Source organism: Cherax quadricarinatus, chromosome 26 (genome assembly GCF_038502225.1).
Source record: "Cherax quadricarinatus isolate ZL_2023a chromosome 26, ASM3850222v1, whole genome shotgun sequence".
Classification (NCBI taxonomy): domain Eukaryota; kingdom Metazoa; phylum Arthropoda; class Malacostraca; order Decapoda; family Parastacidae; genus Cherax; species Cherax quadricarinatus.
Genome location: NC_091317.1, coordinates 20150301 through 20174727, shown reverse-complemented (window position 1 = coordinate 20174727; position 24427 = coordinate 20150301). Strand labels below are relative to the sequence as shown.

The following is a 24427-nucleotide window of genomic DNA, read 5'->3' as shown; positions in this document are numbered from 1 at the left end:
GCTGGAAGTCCAAGCCCCTTGCCCACAAAACCTCCTTTACCCCCTCTTCCCAACCCTTTCGAGGACGACCCCTACCCTTCCTTCCTTTCCCTATAGATTTATATGCTTTCCATGTCATTCTACTTTGATCCATTCTCTCTAAATGACCAAACCACCTCAACAACCCCTCTTCTGCCCTCTGATTAATACTTTTATTAACTCCACACCTTCTCCTAATTTCCACACTCCGAATTTTCTGCATAATATTTACACCACACATTGCCCTTAAACAGGACATCTCCACTGCCTCCAACCATCTCCTCGCTGCTGCATTTACCACCCAAGCTTCACACCCATATAAGAGTGTTGGTACTACTATACTTTCATACATTCCCTTCTTTGCCTCCATAGATAACGTTTTTTGACTCCACATATACCTCAACGCACCACTCACCTTTTTTCCCTCATCAATTCTATGATTAACCTCATCCTTCATAAATCCATCCGCCGACACGTCAACTCCCAAGTATCTGAAAACATTCACTTCTTCCATACTCCTCCTCCCCAATTTGATATCCAATTTTTCTTTATCTAAATCATTTGATACCCTCATCACCTTACTCTTTTCTATGTTCACTTTCAACTTTCTACCTTTACACACATTCTCAAACTCATCCACTAACCTTTGCAATTTTTCTTTAGAATCTCCCATAAGCACAGTATCATCAGCAAAAAGTAACTGTGCCAGTTCCCATTTTGAATTTGATTCCCCATAATTTAATCCCACCCCTCTCCCAAACACCCTAGCATTTACTTCTTTTACAACCCCATCTATAAATATATTAAACAACCATGGTGACATTACACATCCCTGTCTAAGACCTACTTTTACCGGGAAGTATTCTCCCTCTCTTCTACACACCCTAACCTGAGCCTCACTATCCTCATAAAAGCTCTTTACAGCATTTAGTAACTTACCACCTATTCCATATACTTGCAACATCTGCCACATTGCTCCTCTATCCACTCTATCATATGCCTTTTCTAAATCCATAAATGCAATAAAAACTTCCCTACCTTTATCTAAATATATATATATATATATATATATATATATATATATATATATATATATATATATTTCTTTCTTTCAACACACCAGCCGTATCCCACCGAGGCGGGGTGGCCCAAAAGGAAAAACGAAAGTTTCTCCTTTTACATTTAGTAATATATACGGGAGAAGAGGTTACTAGCCCCTTGCTCCCGGCATTTTAGTCGCCTCTTACAACACGCATGGCTTACGGAGGAAGAATTCTGTTCCACTTCCCCATGGAGATAAGAGGAAATAAACAAGAATAAGAACTAGAAAGAAAATAGAAGAAAACCCAGAGGGGTGTGCATATATGTGCTTGTACATGTATGTGTAGTGTGACCTAAGTGTAAGTAGAAGTAGCAAGACGTACCTGAAATCTTGCATGTTCATGAGACAGAAAAAAGGACACCAGCAATCCTACCATCATGTAAAACAATTACAGGCTTTCGTTTTACACTCACTTGGCAGGATGGTAGTACCTCCCTGGGCGGTTGCTGTCTACCAACCTACTACCTATAAATATATATATATATATATATATATATATATAATGGGGTCCACCTCTGGTGTAAATTGTGGGACCCATAGCCTCAGAGAAGTGGATATACTTAGGTCACACTACACATACATGTACACATTTATTTATACACACTCATCTGAGTTTTCTTTGATTTTATCTTAATAGTTCTTGGTCTTATTAATTTTCCTTTCATATCCATGGGGAAGTGGAATAAGAATCTTTCCTCCGTAAGCCATGCGTGTTGTAAAAGTCAACTAAAATGCCGGGAACAATGGGCTAGTAACCCCTTTTCCTGTAAAGATTACTAAAAAGAATAAGAAGAAGAAAATTGTCAAAGTGGGAAGTCTGAATGTGCGTGGATGTTGTGCAGATGATAAGAAAGAGATGATTGTGGATGTTATGAATGAGAAGAAGCTGGATGTCCTGGCTTTAAGTGAAACAAAGCTGAAGGGGGTGGGAGAGTTTCAGTGGAGAGGAATAAATGGGATTAGGTCAGGGGTTTCAAATAGAGTTAGAGCTAAAGAAGGAGTAGCAATAATGTTGAAGGATAAGCTATGGCAGGAAAAGAGGGACTATAAATGTATTAATTCAAGGATTATGTGGAGTAAAATAAAGATTGGATGTGAAAAGTGGGTTATAATAAGCGTGTATGCACCTGGAGAAGAGAGAAGTGTAGAGGAGAGAGAGAGATTTTGGGAAATGTTGAGTGAATGCATGGGGAGTTTTGAATCAAGTGTGAGAGTAATGGTGGTTGGGGATTTCAATGCTAAAGTGGGTAATTCTCCCAAGAGCACACTGTGCTCTTGGGAGATTCTGAAGAGAAGCTGCAGAGATTGGTGGATGAATTTGGTAGGGTGTGCAAAAGAAGAAAATTAAAGGTGAATACAGGAAAGAGTAAGGTTATGAGGATAACAAAAAGATTAGGTGATGAAAGATTGAATATCAGATTGGAGGGAGAGAGTATGGAGGAGGTGAACGTATTCAGATATTTGGGAGTGGACGTGTCAGCGGATGGGTCTATGAAAGATGAGGTGAATCATAGAATTGATGAGGGAAAAAGAGTGAGTGGTGCACTTAGGAGTCTGTGGAGACAAAGAACTTTGTCCTTGGAGGCAAAGAGGGGAATGTATGAGAGTATAGTTTTACCAACGCTCTTATATGGGTGTGAAGCGTGGGTGATGAATGTTGCAGCGAGGAGAAGGCTGGAGGCAGTGGAGATGTCATGTCTGAGGGCAATGTGTGGTGTGAATATAATGCAGAGAATTCGTAGTTTGGAAGTTAGGAGGAGGTGCGGGATTACCAAAACTGTTGTCCAGAGGGCTGAGGAAGGGTTGTTGAGGTGGTTCGGACATGTAGAGAGAATGGAGCGAAACAGAATGACTTCAAGAGTGTATCAGTCTGTAGTGGAAGGAAGGCGGGGTAGGGGTCGGCCTAGGAAGGGTTGGAGGGAGGGGGTAAAGGAGGTTTTGTGTGCGAGGGGCTTGGACTTCCAGCAGGCATGCGTGAGCGTGTTTGATAGGAGTGAATGGAGACAAATGGTTTTTAATACTTGACGTGCTGTTGGAGTGTGAGCAAAGTAACATTTATGAAGGGATTCAGGGAAACCGGCAGGCCGGACTTGAGTCCTGGAGATGGGAAGTACAGTGCCTGCACTCTGAAGGAGGGGTGTTAATGTTGCAGCTTAAAAACTGTAGTGTAAAGCACCCTTCTGGCAAGACAGTGATGGAGTGAATGATGGTGAAAGTTTTTCTTTTTCGGGCCACCCTGCCTTGGTTGGAATCGGCCAGTGTGATAATAAAAAAAAAAAATAAAAATAATAATTTGTAATAATAATAATAACTTACAATAATAATTTGTAATAATAATTTGTCAGAGCATCATTCCTTCTAAAACGTACATGAGAATGGAAGTGTTGGTCTTTATTTATTCTACTGTGTCAATGTGGAGACAACTTGTACACAATGTAAAGTGTTTGTATTATGGTATAATACAAACATACATGAACAAATACCAGATGTGTTAACCTGGTTTGTTTACATTGCGTGTGGGTAGCCAGCCTTGGCTGGCTACCGTACTTCCCAAACCTGACTTTCTACAAATAAAACTCACCTCTTACCCAACATTAAGACTACAAATATTTTAAGGTAATTAATGAATGTGCTGTAAGTGGACCCTCGGTTATTGGTCACTCTGTTCATCGGGAAACTCGGTTATTGGCTGGTATTTTGGCTTCTGGTTATCGGCCGTTATTTTGCTTATCAGTCATATGGGACTCATCAACCCACTGCCGCCAGCCACTTGTGCGTCAGTCTGGTTCTATCTCTGGGTGAGTGAGAAAGCTTCTGATCATTCATTACAAACATTTCGCTATAATCCATTGTTTTTGGTGGTTATGTATTAAGTGCAACTGTAAAATAAGTACCCATGGCCCCAAGGAAAGTTCCTAGTAAAATTCCTTTGGTAAAAGAAAGTGAGAAACACGATAAAATTTAAGAAAGAAATTGTAGCAAAGTACACAAGTGGTGGTGGTAGAGGGTGGTAGTGATGGTGGTAGATGGTGGTAGTGGTTGTGATGGTGGTAGTGATGGTGGTAGAGGGTGGTAGTGGTTGTGATGGTGGTGGTGGTAGTGATGGTGGTAGAGGGTGGTAGTGGTTGTGATGGTGGTGGTGGTAGTGATGGTGGTAGAGGGTGGTAGTGGTTGTGATGGTGGTAGAGGGTGGTTGTGATGGTGGTAGAGGGTGGTAGTGATGGTGGTAGAGGGTGGTAGTGATGGTGGCAGAGGGTGGTTGTGATGGTGGTAGAGGGTGGTAGTGATGGTGGTAGAGGGTGGTAGTGATGGTGGTAGAGGGTGGTAGTGGTTGTGATGGTGGTAGAGGGTGGTAGTGGTTGTGATGGTGGTAAAGGGTGGTAGTGGTTGTGATGGTGGTAGAGGGTGGTAGTGGTTGTGATGGTTGTAGAGGGTGGTAGTGGTTGTGATGGTGGTAGAGGGTGGTAGTGGTTGTGATGGTGGTAGTGATAGTGGTAGAGGGTGGCAGTGGTTGTGATGGTGGTAGTGACAGTGGTAGAGGGTGGTGGTGGTAGTGATGGTGGTGGTTGTGGTAGTGATGGTGGTAGAGGGTGGTAGTGGTTGTGATGGTGGCAGAGGGTGGTAGTGGTTGTGATGGTGGTAGAGGGTGGTAGTGATGGTGGTAGAGGGTGGTAGTGGTTGTGATGGTGGTAGTGGGTGTGATGGTGGTAGAGGGTGGTAGTGATTGTGGTAGGTGGTAGTGGTTGTGATGGTAGAGGGTGGTTGTGATGGTAGTAGAGGGTGGTAGTGATGGTGGTAGAGGGTGGTAGCAATGGTGGTAGTGATGGTGGTAGTGGTTGTGATGGTGGTAGAGGGTGGTAGTGGTTTTGATGGTGGTAGTGATTGTGGTAGGTGGTAGTGGTTGTGATGGTAGAGAGTGGTAGTGATGGTGGTAGTGGTTATGATGGTGGTAGAGGGTGGTAGTGGTTGTGATGGTGGTAGAGGGTGGTAGTGGTTGTGATGTTGGTAAAGGGTGGTAGTGGTTGTGATGGTGGTAGAGGGTGGTAGCAGTTGTGATGGTTGTAGAGGGTGGTAGTGGTTGTGATGGTGGTAGTGGTTGTGATGGTGGTAGAGGGTGGTAGTGGTTGTGATGGTGGTAGTGATAGTGGTAGAGGGTGGCAGTGGTTGTGATGGTGGTAGTGATGGTGGTAGAGGGTGGTGGTGGTAGTGATGGTGGTGGTTGTGGTAGTGATGATGGTAGAGGGTGGTAGTGGTTGTGATGGTGGTAGAGGGTGGTAGTGATGGTGGTAGTGGTTGTGATGGTGGTAGTGGGTGTGATGGTGGTAGAGGGTGGTAGTAATTGTGGTAGGTGGTAGTGGTTGTGATGGTAGAGGGTGGTTGTGATGGTGGTAAAGGGTGGTAGTGATGGTGGTAGTGATTGTGATGGTGGTAGAGGGTGGTAGTGGTTTTGATGGTGGTAGTGATTGTGATGGTAGAGAGTGGTAGTGATGGTGGTAGAGGGTGGTAGTTGTTGTGATGGTGGTAGAGAGTGGTAGTGGTTGTGATGGTAGAGGGTGGTAGTGATGGTGGTAGAGGGTGGTAGTTGTTGTGATGGTGGTAGAGGGTGGTAGAGGGTAGAGCTGCAAGACCTACATCTAAAACAGCAATAGACCACAACTGAGAAAATTGCTTCAGAGGAGGAGGAAGAGAGAGGGGAGAAGGTGCCTTCTTCAGTGATTAAGGACATGTGTGCAAAGTGATCGAGTTGCAGGGGTACAGTGACTCTCAAGCCTCTCTCCTCCTCCCTATCTTCCATAAGCCAAGAAGGGTCTTCAATAAAGGTATGTAATACTGATTTAAGTGTTCATGTATTTATTTTGTTTAGGTCTCATTATTTGGTGTATGTAAAACTATAGTTAAACTTTAAAAAAATTATTTTTGTAAATATTTTTGGGTGTCTGGAACGGATTAATTGTATTTACATTAATTCTTAAGGGAAATATTATTTTGCTTTTCAGCCATTTTGGTTTTAAGCCGAGCTTCTGGAATGGATTATGGCCGATAACTGAGGGTCCACTGTATATGTATTTTATGGCTCTGGGAGGCTTTAATTAAATGTTGTAACATATTACATGTGGGTGGGGTGGGCTGACCTGGCTGGCTACCATACCTCCCAGACCTATTTCCTACAAATAAAACTCGCCTTTCACCCTGCATTAAGACTACAAATATTTTAAGGTAAGTATGACGGTTGTACAGTGGACCCCCGCTTTTCGGCGGCCGTGACTTTCATGAAATCTGACTTTCGGCAAAATATAGCCTCGCAGTTCATGATTTTCTTCTTGATTTGGCAACCGTCTGGTACACATGGGAGCAGCATCCCAGCGTCAGTGTGCACAAAAAGCCAGTCTCCCGCACCATTCACACTCAGTGTGCCATTGTTTATCGGCGAGTGACTATCACCCCACGGGTTCATATGATACATTTCATAATAATCCATTGTTTTCTGTGCTTGCAACTGCTAAATAAGCCACCATCGGCCCAAAGAAAGCTCCTAGTGTAAGGCCTTTGGTAAAGATGGAAAGAAACATGATAGAATTCAAGAAAAAATCATAGCAAAGTACCAAACACCAACACTTACTCCTCACATATGACATTTTATTCATTCTAGAATATATATCATGTTTCTATGTTATTAATATTGTTTATGTCATAGATGAAATTCGATAGATAAATAAGCTGTAGAGATATTAACGTCATACTGAAGCATAATAAACTCGTCTCCCTCTCCCCTCCTGTCTACCATACATCAACAAGTCTTCAGCAAAGGTAAGTGTTCATTTATCCATTTTATTAGTGCTTTATATTCATTTGCCATTGTTTTCTGTATGTAAATCCATATTAATCTTTAAAAAAAATATTTTTTTTAAATACTTTTGGGCGTCTGAAACGGATTAATTGGATTTCCATTATTTCTTATGGGGAAAATGGTTTCATTAGTTGTGAATTTCGCCATTCAGCAGACTCTCTGGAATGGATTAATCATGAAACTCGGGGCTCCACTATACTGTGAGTGTGTTATACTTTTTATAGTGTTTAATGCCTACTAGTTCTATTGTTAAATTAATATGTGTGCTAGTGTAAACTTGTTATCTGGCATTTTTATGCATTTATAAGTGGAAAAAATGGCGTTCTGCTTTCCGGCAGTAGCCTGGAACCTAACCTGAAATATAAGTGGGGCACTACTCGTGCCCACTTATATTTCAGGCAAGGGTTATGTGCATGTGTGTGTTTCGTGATTAATCCATTCCACAGAGTCTACCGAAAGTTGAAATTCACGAAACTCGAAACCATTTTCCCCATGAGAAATAATGTAAATCCAATTAATCCATTCCAGACACCCAAAAGTATTAACAAAAATTATTTTTTATAGATTAAATATAGATTTACATACAGAAAAGAATGAGAAATCAAGTATAAAACAATAATAACATCACGCTTATCTTTATTGAAGACTCTTGTTTGTGTATGGAAGATGGGAGGAGGGGAGAGGATGGAGAAGTTACACTATCCACTAATCTGTCTTCTGTCTCACTCTCTCAGTATGAGCTTGAACTTCTTGGTTTTGGTCTTTCCTTTGCCACTTCGCCTACTCCTCGCGCTGGTATTTCCCTGATTAGCTCTTTTGATTCCTTTCGTCAATCTCGCTTCCGTAATCTTCCTGACTTGTCCACTTTTCGTGGTGCTCTCCTTCCTGCTCTTGTTAGTCTGTTTTCCAAGAATCACCACCTTCCACGCCGTTACCAACTTGCCCTTTCTTCTCTTAAATCTAACACTAACATTGTCATACTATCTTCTGACAAAGGTAATTCGGTAGTTATCCTTGATCGCGAGGATTACCTCCGTAAAGCTGATGTCTTGCTCTCTGACTCACGCACCTACACTCCTCTCGTTTCCAACCCTCTTGATCGCATCAAGAGAACTTTCAACAAAAAACTAAGGACTCTCTCCGACCTCTGTCCTCCTGACTTTGACCTTGTTCAACGGTTTCGTGTCATCTGTCCCTCTCTTCCCTATTTCTATGGCCTTCCCAAAACTCATAAACCTGATATTCCTCTTCGTCCTATCATATCCTCTAGAGGTTCTGTCTCTTATTCTCTTGCTTCTTGGCTGGCCAAAACCCTCACTCCCTTTCTTGGTACTTTTTCTCCTGCCCACCTCCGTCACTCTCAAGACTTCATTGAACGGGTTCGCTCTCTCCCAACCTGTAAGATGCTTAGTCTTGACGTTGAGTCCCTCTTCACCAATGTCCCTCTTGATGATGTCCTTGATTTCCTTAGAGAGAAGGCCCATGAAGGGTTTCTTCATCTCCCTATCCCCACTGATGTCTTTCTTGATCTGATCCGCCTCTGTGTGGACTCTAACTCCTTTTCCTTCCAAGGGAAATATTATTCCCAAACCTTCGGTGTCGCTATGGGCTCTCCTCTCTCTCCTGTCCTTGCTAATCTTTACATGGAATACTTCGAGACTGTTCTTCTTCCTACCCTCGATGTGCAACCTTCACTCTGGCTCCGCTATGTGGATGACATCTTTGCTCTGTGGCCTCATGACTCCAGTCTCTTCCAACCTTTTCTTGAAGCTCTTAACAATCTTGCCCCTTCCATTAAGTTTAAAGCTGAATGGGAATCTAATTCCTTACTTCCTTTCCTTGATGTCCATGTCCACCGCTCAGATACAGGTTTTTCCTTTTCCGTTTACCGTAAACCTATGCACAGTGGCATGTACATTCACTACTTTTCCTATCATGCTTCCCCTGTCAAGAAAAGTGTTCTTATCTCCCTCTTTCTCCGTGCCCTCCGCATCTGTGATCCTCAGTTCCTTCCAGCAGAAATTTCCACTCTTTATAATTCGTTCTCCCGTCTTGGCTACCCTTCCCATTTCATAGACTCTGCCCTCTCACGTGCTAAACGCAATTTCTTCTCTCCCAAACTCTCTACTCATGGGAACTCTTCTATCCTCTGCCTTCCCTACATTTCCGGTCTTTCTAATCTCAACAATTCTCTCCGTCCCTTAGACATCAAGCTTACCTTCCGCCAGACTAACACTCTTCGCACTAATCTCGTTCATACCTCTCCTCCCTCTACAGATGTTCCTGGTGTCTACTCTATTTCTTGCTCCTCCTGTCCTCTTCAATACTTTGGAGAAACTGGTCGATCTCTTTCTGACAGACTTAGGGAGCACAAAAATAGTGTTAGGCTTGCCGACACTAACAATGCTCTTTTCTGTCACGTCAGAGATCATAGCCATCCTATTGACTGGTCTTCTGCTAAAACTGTCTTCCCTACTTCCAACTCGAACAGTCGCCGTTTAGTTGAATCCTCTCTTATACACAACTTTCCTTGTATGAACCTTAGCCCTGGCTTCGTCTCTGTAGATGCCTTCCTCTCCCACTACATTGTAAAATGCTCCAAACTTCAGAACACCCGTGACTTAACCTGAATCCTCATTTTTTCTTCTTCTTCTTTTTCTTCTTCCTCTTCCCCTTTCCTCTCTCCTTTTCTCCTCTGGGTTGTCTTTCTCTCTCCTGTCTCGTGTTTCTGTTCCTTCTTTATTTTATTTCACCACTTCCCCTTTCTCGCACCTCGGTGCGCTTGCTCTCCCTCTGTGGGTTTCTAGCTCTCTTGCAGTGCTCCCCTTCCTTTGTATTTGACTGGCTCGTCTTCCTTATTTCCCACTTCTACCACTACCACTACTACTACCTCTTCTTCTTCTACTACATCTACTGATGAAATTAGACACATGTGCGGCGTCTGGTTGTCTTTGTTGTGGACGTTTCGCCATCCAGTGGCTGGCTGGATGGCGAAACGTCTACGGTGGGGATGCCCGGGTGTTGTGCATGTGTCATTTCATCCTGTCGGTATTATATACAATTCTTGTACTACTACTACTACTACTTCTACCACTACTACTACCTCCACCTCTTCCTGCCTATATATAGCCGTTCTGCTCCTCCTCTGTTAGTGTGACTTTGTCAATGGTCCAAGTCGGACCGAAACGTCGTCGTAAGCTTCTGTCTTTTATGTGCGGGTTATTTGTGTATCGTTCCAGTCACGGTATTGTGCCTTTTTGTTATTTAAGTTACACTATCGTTTGATAGGAGTCTCCCCCTTCCATCAAGAGTTTAGGTACCAAGTCCTCGTTCAGGGTTACTTCCCTTCTTTGTTTTTTAATGCCACTAGGACCAGCATGAGAGTCACTGGACTCTTCTCGCACACAAAAACTGTCCAGAGAGCTCTGGCAACTCTACCCTCTACCACAATCACTACCACCCTCTACCACCATCACAACCACTACCACCCTCTACCACCATCACAACCACTACCACTCTCTACTACCATCACTACCACCTTCTACCACCACCCTCTACCACCATCACAACTACTACCACCCTCTACCACCATAAACACTACCACCCTCTACCACCATCACAATCACTACCACCATCACAATCACTACCACCCTCTACCATCACTACCACCCTCTACCATCACTACTACCCTCTACCATCACTACCACCCTCTACCATCATCACAGCCACTACCACCCTCTACCACCATCACAACCACTACCACCAGCACTACCACCCTCTACCACAATCACAACCAATACCACCCTCTACCACCATCACAACCATTACCACCCTCTACAACCATCACAACCACTACCACCCTCTACCACCATCACAACCCTTACCTCCATCACAACCACTACCACCCCTACCACCATCACAACCACTACCACCCTCTACCACCATCACAACCACTACCACCCTCTACCACCATCACTATCACCCTCTACCACCATCACAACCACTATCACCCTCTACCACTATCACAACCACTACCACCCTCTACCACCATAACCACTACCACCCTCTACAACCATGACTACCACCATCTACAACCATCACAACCACTACCACCCTCTACAACCATTACCACATCTCTACCACCCTTTATCACTATCACAACCACTACAACCATCTACCACCATCACTGCCATGCTCTACCACCATCACTATCCCCTCTACCACCATCACAACCACTACCACCCTCTACCACCATCACAACCACTATCACCCTCTACCACCATCACAACCACTATCACCTTCTACCACCACCCTCTACCACCATGACAACCACTACCATCCTCTACAACCATGACAACCACTATCACCCTCTACCACCATGACAACCACTACCACCCTCTACCACCATGACAACCACTACCACCCTCTACCACCATGACAACCACTTCCATCCTCTACAACCATCACAACCACTACCACCCTCTACCACCACCACTTTTGTATTTTTCTACAAACTTTTTCTTTAATTACATTGTGTGAGCTTCCCATACATCCTGCTGAGGCTGGCCACATGCACTCCACTTTCATATTTTGTGATGATTTCTTTCTTTAATTCTTTCGTGCTTCTCACCTTGTTGACCAAAGGCCTGGCACTAGGATCTTTCTTTGGGCCCATGGTAGCTTATTTATCAGTTGCAGCACTAAAAAAGAATGGATTATTACGTATGAACGCATGGGGTGATGGTCACTCGCCCAGAAACAATGCCACAGTGACTCTGAATGGTGTGTGGGTGCCTTTGTGTGTGTGCAGCTGCTGGGAGGCTGCTTGGATGCGTTCTGTACGAACTCCAAAGTCTGAAGCAAATCACGAAACGTGAGGCCATATTTTGACGAAAAAAGTTGCTGAAAATTGAAATTCACGAAGTGCGGGACTCGTGAAACTCAGGAGTCCACTGTATGTCATGCCAAATAGGTAAAACTGGTCAATTAAGAAGAACTCGTTTAAAATTAACTCCTTTCTAAAATTTTCTCTTATACATTTAGATATATTTTTTCATTTATATTAATAGAAAAATTAATGCTTTTGTACCAAAAGAGCCTTAGGAAACTTTCCTAACCTTATTATAACAAGTGCAATTTAATTTAGCTTAATCTAGCTAAATATATTTTATACAAGTTTATAATAATTTAATAATAAACACAATGAAATTTTTTCATTAGGTTCAGAATGATTTTTGCAAAATTATTGCATACACAAATTTTAGCTTGCCTTATTTGGCAAGAAGAGCATTGCTATTTAAGCCAAAATAGCAAGTTTTACCTATTCGGCACAACACATATATGTATGTATGTATGTTTATGGATGCACATATATGAAATGCTACAATTGCAGACAGGCAATCTTAACAAGGCAAGACAATGTATGTATATATTTATGGATATATGGCCCCTAGGCTCACCCTTACTTGTTGTCTGCCTAGATGAACTCAAAGTCAATAAACCATGGTCTAGTCTACATAAGTTCATATTATCCTGCATTGCTCCTAGCTCGTGCCAGCTACCTCTACACATTGCTGTAACAAGTATGTTTGTACATATATAATGTCTGTATGAATAAATGTATCCATGTATGTATAAATATTGTCAGTGAACTATACAACAAATTAATTTAATAAAAGTTGACAAGAAAATGGTAAATCAATCCTCAAATATATGTAAGCTTTTAAGATGAGCAGAACACCAACCTTCATCTTCCTTCATCTTGGCGACTTCATCCTGGCTCAGGAAAGAGAACTTCTTGTTCTCTGTAACAAAGTCATGCAAAATCAACAATATACACTCATGCAGAAACTTAAAAACCAAAAATACACAAAACAGAAAAATTATGTGGGTGAAGTGCTCTTCCAATGGATTAAGATGACTGTTATTTAGTAAGCATAAACAGTACAAGGTTACAATTGCAGTATGTCACACACTTGTCACTTGTTACTTTTCATTAATAATACAGTAAGGACTTTCTATTAAGATATGCCAATACACACACATACACATACAGACACACAAATATGCATGCATGCATACATGCACATACACACATTTATACAGTAAACCTTTTCATGATGCATCCCTGCACAGAACAATTCTGGTTAAACACTACTGAAAAAAGTGTGTAATTAAACTCTTCATATTATGATCAGTAAATCTAAAAATTTTAAACAACATGTGAAATTAGGGTAGATAAAGGAGCTTACTAGAAATAAAATAATGATAGATCTGATCTTTACAAACAATAAGAAGCTAATAAAAACAATCTTTAATACAATACACTAAGATCACAAGCACACTGAAGTGCATACAAGCATGAATACATGTGTAGAGAACCTAAGCAATAATGAAGGTGAACTGACTGGGAACTATCAAACACTCCCTGGGAAACTGTCCAAAGTATGTACTCTAAATTAAAACATGCATAAAAAACTGAGTGCAGAAACATGTAAGGTCTGTCAAAAATACGTCCCTTTGAGAAAGCCTAAAAGATAGAACATAGAAACGTTTACAGGAAAACAAGAAGTTTGTTGCCGAGTACAGTAAGACCCCTTACTGCATGCACCTCCATAGTATGTTTTCAATAGAAGGCTATCATATATATATATTTAAAAACTATTATTTTAAAGTTTTGCCAGAGTTTATGCACTGTGACTGTATTTAAAAGGCAGCTCAGGTATGAAAACTTCTCTCTCTGCTCAAAAATTTATATGCCTTAAGAAAAGCCAGTTGCTGATTCTGGTCAGCATGATGCAAACTGTAGTGGGACTTTTAACCTCAGACAACTGACCCATAGCTATGACTGATAAAACAGATTACTCATAGTTATCTACCACTCAGTAGTAATGTAAGCATCTCCAAACACATCTCTAGCAACAAACAAGAGAGCCAAGAATTTAAGGTAGAATAAAATTCTTCCATATCACAATTATAAACAAGAATATTATACAGCATAATGCATGAGTGACATTAGCTAATAAAACAGATGAAATCTGTTTAGGTGAAATCCCACAGGCCTAAAAAGTGACGACTTGGCCCTTCCTCACAGAGGAAGCTCCAGAGTAATGGAAAAAACTACATACTAGTAGTACTGGCATTACTTATCAATCATGAACATCTTTGAAAAGGTGATGAAGTGCTACTTTATTTTATTTAGAAACACAAGTTACACAACCCAAATCAACATAGTTTTAGAGGAAGATATTATGCCTTTCAAAACTATTTGATTATGGCAAAATTATAGAAGCCTTGAAAAGCAAAAAAACAAAAAAAATGCTTATGTGGCAAACACAATCTTTGCAAAACCATTTGAAAAAATGTGACCATAGAGTGGCAGCCCTAAAAGTGATGGCAAAAATTATAACATGTAGTAAATAAAACAAAAACAATCTAGTTTCAACAAAGTAAAAAGTTCAATACTCCAGGTATGGGCTTGGACTGGCTCTTTTATAGATTCTCATCCCCACAGCAGCCATAAATAAAAACATTAGCCAAAACTTTGAATCATTCTTTGTTACAATACTAAAATAAGTATGAAAGTCACCTCAACCTTGAAAGGGTTAAGGATCTTCAATCTTTCTTCATATGGATGATTTCTAATACTATGTACAGTGGACCCCCGGTTTACGATCAGCTCCCAATGCGACCAATTACGTAAGTGTATTTATGTAAGTGCGTTTGTACGTGTATGTTTGGGGGTCTGAAATGGACTAATCTAATTCACAATATTCCTTATGGGAACAAATTCATTCAGTAATGGCACTTGAACATACTTCTGGAATGAAATAATATCGTAAACCAGGGGTCCACTGTATTAATTTTGTCATTCTTCACTGAATGTTTTCTAACGAATTTATGTCATTCTGTAATATGAAGACCAGAACTGAGCTGCGTAATCCAGGTGAGGCCTCCCTAATGATGTATAAAGCTGTAGTATAAATGCTGGACTTCTGTTGCTTTCACTTCTTGATATAAATCCCAGTGATCTATTTGCCTTATTATGTATGCTTAGGCATTGCTGTCTTGGTTTAAGGTTGCTGCTTACCATAACCACCAAGTCCTTTTCGCATTCTATACAGCTAAGTTCTGCATTATTTAGCTTAAAGGTGCTTGGGTTACGAGCATTCCAGAGCTTCAGAACTTAGCATTTATCTTCATTGAGCTGTATCTGCCACTTTTCTGACCACGAATTGAGTTTGTCTAAATCCTCCTGAAGTTCCGTGACATCTACGTTTGAATCAATTATCCTACCTATCTTCGTGCCATCAGTGAAACTACTCATATCACTAGTAATTCCTTCATAAAGATCATTGATATATATTATAAACAACAATGGGGCTAAAACTGATCCCTATGGAACGCCCTTGTTACAGATCCCCACTCCGATTCTACCTCGTTTATGCACACTCTCTGCTTCCTGTTGGTGAGCCATGACTTGATCCATGACAGCACTTTTCCCCCAATGCCATGAGCTGCCACTTTTTTTAAGTCACTCGTGCAGTACTCTATCAAAGACCTTACTAAAATCCAAATAAACAATATCAAATTTTTTATCGTGATCAACAGCCTCAAAAGATTTACTGAAGTTAGTAAACTAGTTAGGCAGGAATGGCCCTTCATGAATCCATACTGAGTATCATTTTTCAAATTATGCTTATGAAGATGACTTCTTATAATATCAGCTATAACTGATTCTAGTAATTTGCCTACAATTGAGGTCAGGCTTACTGGCCGGTAATTTGACGGTAACAGCTTGTGAATGTATTCAGATATTTGGGAGTGGACGTGTCAGCGGATGGGTCTATGAAAGATGAGGTGAATCATAGAATTGATGAGGGGAAAAGGGTGAGTGGTGCACTTAGGAGTCTGTGGAGACAAAGAACGTTGTCCTTGGAGGCAAAGAGGGGAATGTATGAGAGTATAGTTTTACCAACGCTCTTACATGGGTGTGAAGCATGGGTGATGAATGTTGCAGCGAGGAGAAGGCTGGAGGCAGTGGAGATGTCATGTCTGAGGGCAATGTGAGGTGTGAATACAATGCAGAGAATTCGTAGTTTGGAAGTTAGGAGGAGGTGCGGGATTACCAAAACTGTTGTCCAGAGGGCTGAGTAAGGGTCGTTGAGGTGGTTCGGACATGTAGAGAGAATGGAGCGAAACAGAGTGACTTCAAGAGTGTATCAGTCTGTAGTGGAAGGAAGGCAGGGTAGGGGTTGGCCTAGGAAAGGTTGGAGGGAGGGGTAAAGGAGGTTTTGTGTGCGAGGGGCTTGGACTTCCAGCAGGCATGCGTGAGCGTGTTTGATAGAAGTGAATGGAGACAAATGGTTTTTAATACTTGACGTGCTGTTGGAGTGTGAGCAAAGTAACATTTATGAAGGGGTTCAGGGAAACCGGCAGGCCAGACTTGAGTCCCGGAGATGGGAAGTACAGTGCCTGCACTCTGAAGGAGGGGTGTTAATGTTGCAGTTTAAAAACTGTAGTGTAAAGCACCCTTCTGGCAAGACAGTGATGAAGTGAATGATGGTGAAAGTTTTTCTTTTTCGGGCCACCCTGCCTAGGTGGGAATCGGCCAGTGTGATAATAATAATAAAATAAAAACTTGTCCCTGGATTTAAAAATAGGAATTACATTAGTCATCTTCCACGTATCAGACACTACACCTGTTTGAAGAGATATGTTAAAAATGTTAGTTAATGGTTCACAGTTCCATTTTGCACTCCTCTTAACTGATTGGAGTGAGAGATATGGGAGGAAATGTAAAATAGTCAGTGAAAAGCAGACATGCCACTGGCACAATAAAAGAACATTGTGTCAACGTCCACGACCCAAGATTCTTCAAACTGCTACCAGAAGATATCAAAAATATTACTGGAACAAATGTATAAGTCTTAAGATGACCTCTGCCAAGTGCCAGATCAACTAGGCTGTAATGGCTATGAGGCCAGCAGGCTTCTAACAGCAATACCTGATTGATTAGACAATCTACAAGGAAGCTGGGCCCAAGGCTGGGCTGCATGGTGTAGATGAGCCCTCAAAACTGGTCACAAGAATGTTACACAGGCATGCCATGCAAAATACTACAAGAAATAGACAAGAATAGGGCCTTTGTTTGGCATGTGACTAGAACAAGCATGGAAATTACTCTCCCAAATAAGCCACAGGTATAACAGGACATTTTCTTTAACATAAGAGCAGTATTAAGTAAAATGAGCTCAACAATGATACAGTGAAGGTGGATTTTGACCATGAGCTCCAAAATAGATATGAAATAGGTAATTCATGAGTCAGTAGAAAGTTAAGAGACCAAGAGTCACAGATCACCCTCACAAGCTGAAACAGATACTGGACATTTACAACCCAGGAAGAGAAAGACAATCTTATGCATTGTGAAATGACGTGTGACAAGAGACAGGCCATTAGTGTGGGAATAAATAATTATTTAACCCTTTCGGTGTCAGGCCCATTGCATCAAGGCTTAGAAGCCAGTGTTGGTCCCATAGTATGATGCCATGAGCTCAGCTCACTCAGATAAGCTGTGAATGGTAAATCTGGGCCTAGATATAAAAGAATGGGTCTATGCAGTAAGTGTGCACCATATGAAAAAAATCCTGCAGTAGGCAGTGCATAATGATAAAAAAAATCTGCAACCATGTTTTTTGTTAACCCTTTCAGGGTTTCCGAAGTACTAGTATGGCTTACACACCAGGGTTACTGATGTACTAGTACGCCTAAATTCTAGCGCCTTCAAATCTAGCGAGAGAAAGCTGGTAGGCCTACATATGAAAGAATGGGTCTATGTGGTCAGTGTGCACAGTATAAAAAAAAATTCTGCAGCACACAGTGCATAATGAGAAAAAAAAATCTGTGACCGTGTTTTTGGTTTAAAACAGTGACTTTGCACTGTATTTTCGTACGGTATTTATAGTTGTATTCTAGTTTTCCTGGTCTCATTTTATAGAATGGAAGACATATTACAGAAATTGAGATGATTTTGATTGGTTTCACAATGAAAAGTACCTTGAAATTGAGCTCAAAGTAGCAGAAATGTTCGAATTTTGCCAAAGTTCAAAAGTAAACAAATCATGCTATGCGTCCAATACACATCAACTGGTGAGTCTAATATTCTTTCACAAGTGCAGTGATATTATTTATACCATTTCTACACTAATGCAGTAGTCTGCATAACAGTAAATCTTCTATTTTTTGTTAGAATAAAAATTCAAAGTGGAAAGCAAAAGAAATGTAAGAAGGGCCTGGGGATGTGACTAATGAACAGAGAAAATGTTATTTTAGTGCCAGGAATGTATGTCTTGTTTATTCTGGACCCTATTTGGAAATTGGTATCTTTTGAAATTTGTGTGAAATTGGCAAAATTGCTGAGTTCTGACCACTTTATTGGATAGTTGAAATCGATAAATGGGTGGTGTCTTGTACTCATTTGATAGAAAAAATGGAGTTCTAGCGAAATAGTTATGATTTTTGTCGACTAGTACACTGGAATTGGCTGAAAATAGGGCTCAAAGTGGGCGAAATTGCCGATGTGTAAACATCGTCGAGACCGCTAACTTTGCAAGAGCATAATTCCGTAAGTTTTCCATCAAATTTCATACTTTTGGTGTCATTATGATTTGGAAAAGATTCTGTTTTCATAAGAAAAAATATTTTTTTTCCAAAAAATTTTTGATCCTGAGAACAAGTTTAGGAGAGGGCCTCTTGACCCTGAAAGGGTTAAAACAGGGAATTTGTGGTTTATTTTCATGTGGTTTTTATTGTTGTATTCTCGGTTTCTTGGTCTCATTTGATAGAATGGAAGATGTATTACAGAAATAGAAATAATTCTGTTTAGTTTCCGGACAGAAAGTAGCTTGAAATTGAGCTCAAATTAGTAGGAATGTTCGATTTTTGTTGATATTCCAGAGTACACAATAAGACTCCAACTGGCCAGTCTGATATGCATTTAGGATTGCACTGACATTATTTATACAATTAGTATTACAATAATGCAGTAATCTGCATAATAGTAAATCTTCTATATTTTGTGTAAGTAAAAGTTCAAAATGAAAAGCAAGTGTAACAAAGGAGGGGCTTAAAGACATGACCAAGGAACAGAAGAAATGTTCATTTAGTGCCAGGAATGTCTACATCATTTATTTTGGACCCTATTTTCAAATTGGCAATTGTTGAATTTTATATGAAATTGGCCAAATTACCAATTTCTGATCACTTTATTGGATAGCTGAAATAAGTAAATGGTCAGTTTCTTGTGCTCAATCGATGGAATAGAAGGAATACTAGCAAAATAGCTGAGTCTGTTATACTAGAACAATGGAATTGGCCGAAAATAGAGTGTAAAGTGGTCAAAATCGCCGATGTGTATATATCACTAAGACCACTAACTTTGCTAGAACATAATTTTGTAAGTTTTCCATCAAATTTCATACTTTTGGTTTCATTACCTTTGGAAATTCTCTTATCATTTCATAATTTTTTTTTTTTTTTAATTCTTTGACCCTGAGAGGAAGTTTGAGAGCAGGGGTCTCGACACTGAAAGGGTTAAAATTACCCGATAAATAAACAAAAGAAATTTAATTTGAGGGCCACATAAAAAGATAATGACAAAGACATGGAATAGCTTGTGATAATGCTTTCAAACACGTTATTCTATTTTTTCCAAAATGTAGAGAACTGCTTTGAGGGACTGAATACTAGCAGTTGATTGAGAGTGGTGGTAAAATAATAATTAACCTGCCCTAAGACAACAATGTGAGTTTGGTGATAAGCAACAAGTTAACCTGTTATATGAGTCAAACAAAGCATGTACATTTGCAGTTACCAGTAAATAACAAACAAGGTATGCATTACTCTCAAACTAAAATGCACCAACACTAGAACATTATTATCAAATATTAAAATTTTATGAAGCATCACACAAATAACATCTAAACTAAGCTATGGGCTACTTATATACACACACTGCAATATTATTAGATTAAAAGCTTACCTTTAGGAGGCCCAATTTTATCCCTCTTCATTTCCTCTTCAAAGAACTTCATTCTATCTTTTAATGTCATCTTTTTAGGGCTTTCGGTAGTGGATTTTTCTACCTGAAAAAAGATGTAATATTGAAAACTTTGTTCTATGAAGATCAGCAAGAGCAACAGCTATACACAGTATATATTTTCCCATATAATTCACTTCTAGTTAGTTATTGACAAGAAATCACACAACTTCATGAATACAATACATGGAGGAAAAAACTTCGTTTTTCCATATTAGCCATTTTTCACAGAGGTAGGGTGAATTAAAAAAGCAAACACATTCACCATCATTCATACAAAAGCTGCCATACCAGAAGTGTGGGTATCACAATTCAGATGTCCCTCCACTGCAACATTCCTCCCCCTCCTTCATATGAGAGGCACTGATATTCCCACATCCAGAACTTAAGTCTGGTTAAGTGGTTTGTATGAATCCCTTCATGAAAATAATACTTTACTTAAGCTACAACAGCATGTCAAACACAGAAAAACCACTTGTTTCCTCTCATTCCAATCTAACACTTTTACACCTTCCTGCTGGATATTTTGAGCCCTATCATTGTGACCTCCATTTAACCTTTTCTAGGATGTCCCAAACCTCACCCATCATCCACTCCTCTGCTCTCTAAATTATACCTTACACGTAATTAAGGTAGTAGGTTGGTAGACAGCAACCACCCAGGGAAGTACTACCGTCCTGCCAGATGACTGTGAAACAGAAACCTGTAACTGTTTTGCATGATGGTAGGATTGCTGGTTTCTTTTTCTGTCTCATAAACATGCTAGATAACAGGGATATCTTGCTATTCCTACTTACACTTTGGTCACACTTCACAGACACGCACATGCATATATATATACATACATCTAGGTTTTTCTCCTTTTTCTAAATAGTTCTTGTTCTTTATTTCTTCTATTGTCCATGGGGAAGTGGAAAAGAATCTTTCCTCCGTAAGCCATGCGTGTCGTATGAGGCGACTAAGTGTGTATTATTTTTATTGTTATTTTGGTCCATTTTTCTGAAGTCTATTAAATCGAGGTTAATCTTTGACATGGAGGAGCGAGTAAAATGACCATAACAGCAATTAGTGCAATCAGCAGCCAAGACAGCAAGGGAGTGTAGGTGCACAGATGCAGAGAAGATAAACAGATGAATAACTGTAAAAAGTGATTAAAGTGTTTATATACTGATTTAAAAAGCCATTTAGCAACAGACTGTTATTCCTAGATAGGTTCATGGAATCTGAACACACAGATTATAAATTTCTTTAAGAAAAGTTTGTATTAACTATAAAATTAACAAACATGCAAGAATTGTTTGTCAATGAGGCATAAAGAAAGAAGCAGCAGGGCACTCAACATGCTTTATTTACCCTGCATGTTAACATACCTTGACCCTGTTGAATTTTTTGTTAGTATGACCCAATCCATATGCTTGTAACTGCACCAAGTCTTCTGCTGAGCCTTCAAGAGCGCAGATAGGGAGGGGTGTAGGGGTGTGAGATGAAGAGGAAGGGGAAACAGGTGATGCAGTGTGGCTCAGATCACCACCATTGGTACTGGCACGTGCTGAGGCGATCGGCTATACACGGGAGTGTTATGGGTGTTAGTTGTTGAAGAAGTGATGATGACTTATCGATTAAGAGAGCTACTAAACAGACAGGTAACATTACAAAAGATATTGTACTTATTTCAACTACAAGTAGTATTCTTAAATATAAAATGGTGTTGTACTGCAGAACTGCACAGCTTTGCCTTCATATTTACCCCTTACTGTATTTAAATATACACTGACTTACTTAATACATTACAGCACCCATGTTTTGCAGATATATAAATAAAAGACATTTTCTATTTGCCATACAGTGATTAACAGTTTAACTAAAATAACATTTTGAAAGGTCCTGAAAGAATATATTTTACCAGTGGTTATGCCATATATACAGTATTGTGAACAAAATAAACTAATATCAGAAATACAACAAATTTACATTCACCTTTCCACATTCTTCAGTCTGACATTCTGGAAATTCTGTTATCTATGATTAGGTAAAAGGAAATTATAGTACAGTAGAAACTCTGTATCCACTGAGTCAGTATCTGCGGTTTACTGTGGCCCAAAAATAACTCTTAATTTTGCACAATAATGGCCCCAAAGTGCAAAAGTAGAAAAGCTGGCAGTTCTTCAAAGCCTAAGAGAAGCCATGAAGTGTTTCCCATCAGTGAAAAAAGTGATAATGCTCCACTTATTATGTATAATTTATCCAACTTTACAATAGGGATGTATAAGACTTATATATACGGTTTGCTACAATCCACGGTTTCAGCATCCATGGCAGGTCTTTGGAATGTATCCCCCACAGATACTTGGGTCCTACTGTAAAATATTCTAATTCAACATCTCCTTCCTATTTATAAGTTAGAAAATAAAAATCAGCCAATTTTCTTTATACAGTGGACCCCCGCATACTGTTGGCATCACATAACGTTAAATCCGCATAGCGATACATTTTATCACTAAAATTTTGCCTCGCATAGCGCTAAAAAACTCGCTCAATGCTATTCGTCCGAGACTCGTCTATGTGAGGCCTGAGCCAGCCTCACATGTTCCGCTGGTGGCAATGTTTACAAGCCAGCCTCCGCGGTAACATCAAAGCATACAATCGGAACATTTCGTATTATTACAGCGTTTTTGGTGATTTTATCTGCAAAATAAGTGACCATGGGCCCCAAGAAAGCTTCTAGTGCCAACCCTGTGGTAAACAGGGTGAGAAATATTATCGAAATACTGTGGTACCATGGTCAACTGCTGATGCTGCTGCTGCTGTAGCATTGTCAGCTGCTGCTGCTGCTGTAGCACCGTCAGCTGCTGCTGCTGCTGTACCACCGTCAGCTGCTGCTGCTGCTGTAGTACCGTCTGCTGCTGCTGTAGCACCGTCTGCTGCTGCTGTAGCACTGTCAGCTGCTGCTGTAGCACTGTCAGCTGCTGCTGTAGCACTGTCAGCTGCTGCTTCACTGTCAGCTGCTGCTGCTGCTGCACTGTCAGCTGCTGTTGCTGTAGCACTGTCAGCTGCTGCTGCTGCTGCTGTAGCACCGTCAGCTGCTGCTGTTGCTGTACCACCGTCAGCTGCTGCTGCTGCTGTAGTACCATCTGCTGCTGCTGTAGCACCGTCTGCTGCTGCTGTAGCACTGTCTGCTGCTGCTGTAGCACTGTCAGCTGCTGCTGCTGCTGCTGTAGCACCGTTGTTGGTGTGGCTTATTGAGAATACCAAGAAACAATTAACCCCAGAGGGTTAGCCACCCAGGATAACCCAAAAAAGTCAGTGTCATAGAAGACTGTCTAACTTATTTCCATTGGGGTCCTTAATCTTGTCTCCCAGGATGCAACCCACACCAGTCCACTAACACCCAGGAGAACAGGGAAAAATGCCTGGAACTAGTGCTCATATTGGTGAATTTAAAGCCAGCAAAGGTTGGTTTGAGAGATTTAAGAATCGTAGTGGCATACACAGTGTGATAAGGCCTGTTCTGGAAGAAAATGCCAAACAGGACCTACAGTACTCAGGAGGAAAAGGCACTCCCAGGACACAGTGTCTCATCAGTCATTGCTGCATCTTCAATAAAGGTAAGTGTCATTTATTCTTCATTTAGTAGAGTAGTACATGCACAATATATATTGTGCATGTACTACTCTACTATTGTGCATGTATCCTTCTCTTTGTGTGTAGGAAAATGTATATTTCATGTGGTAAATTTTTTTTTTTCATACTTTTGGGTGTCTTGCACGGATTAATTTGATTTCCATTATTTCTTATGGGGAAAATTCATTCGCATAACGATAATTTCGCATAACAATGAGCTCTCAGGAACGGATTAATATCGTTATGCGGGGGTTCACTGTATTGTATGCCAAACAGATTTACCTTATGATAGCATTCTTTTGTAAACTTTCCTTATGAATTTTTATATTAATGCCAAGTGAGTGAAATTAATGTTACTATAGCCATGTGAAGTTTTAGCCTGGCACTTATGCCAGAAAAAGCAAAAATCACTAGCCCACACATTTATTGGGGTGAAGATTCATAGGTAAATTCATAGCGATGCCAACAGAGCATACACACATTTAACCAAATACTGTACAGGAACACTAACATTCTCCATGAGGCTCTGGGCTCAAAAAATATGCTGTGCTATGCAAAATATCGTTTGTCAATAAACTCAATGACTTCAAGATTATTACTTCATACAATGGCAGTGCACTTTTATTTTTATAGAACTTTTTTCTTATATTTGAAATTTTCTCCCATAAGAAAAATGTTGGAAAGCAAAAATGGTCACATGCATGGCATAGCTGGTCAGAGTTTAAGGCAGCAATGCACA

General features: G+C 40.4%; 1 protein-coding gene across 14 annotated transcripts in view; it reads right to left on the bottom strand.

Annotated features, from left to right (window-relative positions):
* Positions 1-24427, bottom strand: part of LOC128691673 (protein lap4) — an 854149-nt gene that overhangs the window by 100060 nt on the left and 729662 nt on the right. For 13 of the 14 annotated variants that reach the window (XM_070088850.1, XM_070088860.1, XM_070088855.1 and 10 more), the window contains 3 exons: positions 21438-21629; positions 20011-20113; positions 12713-12772 (listed from right to left, as the gene is read on the bottom strand). In XM_070088850.1, coding sequence (XP_069944951.1) covers positions 12713-12772; positions 20011-20113; positions 21438-21629 — 355 coding nt within the window. The remainder of the gene's footprint in view (positions 1-12712; positions 12773-20010; positions 20114-21437; positions 21630-24427) is intronic. The other variant, XM_070088857.1, reaches the window with a different exon arrangement.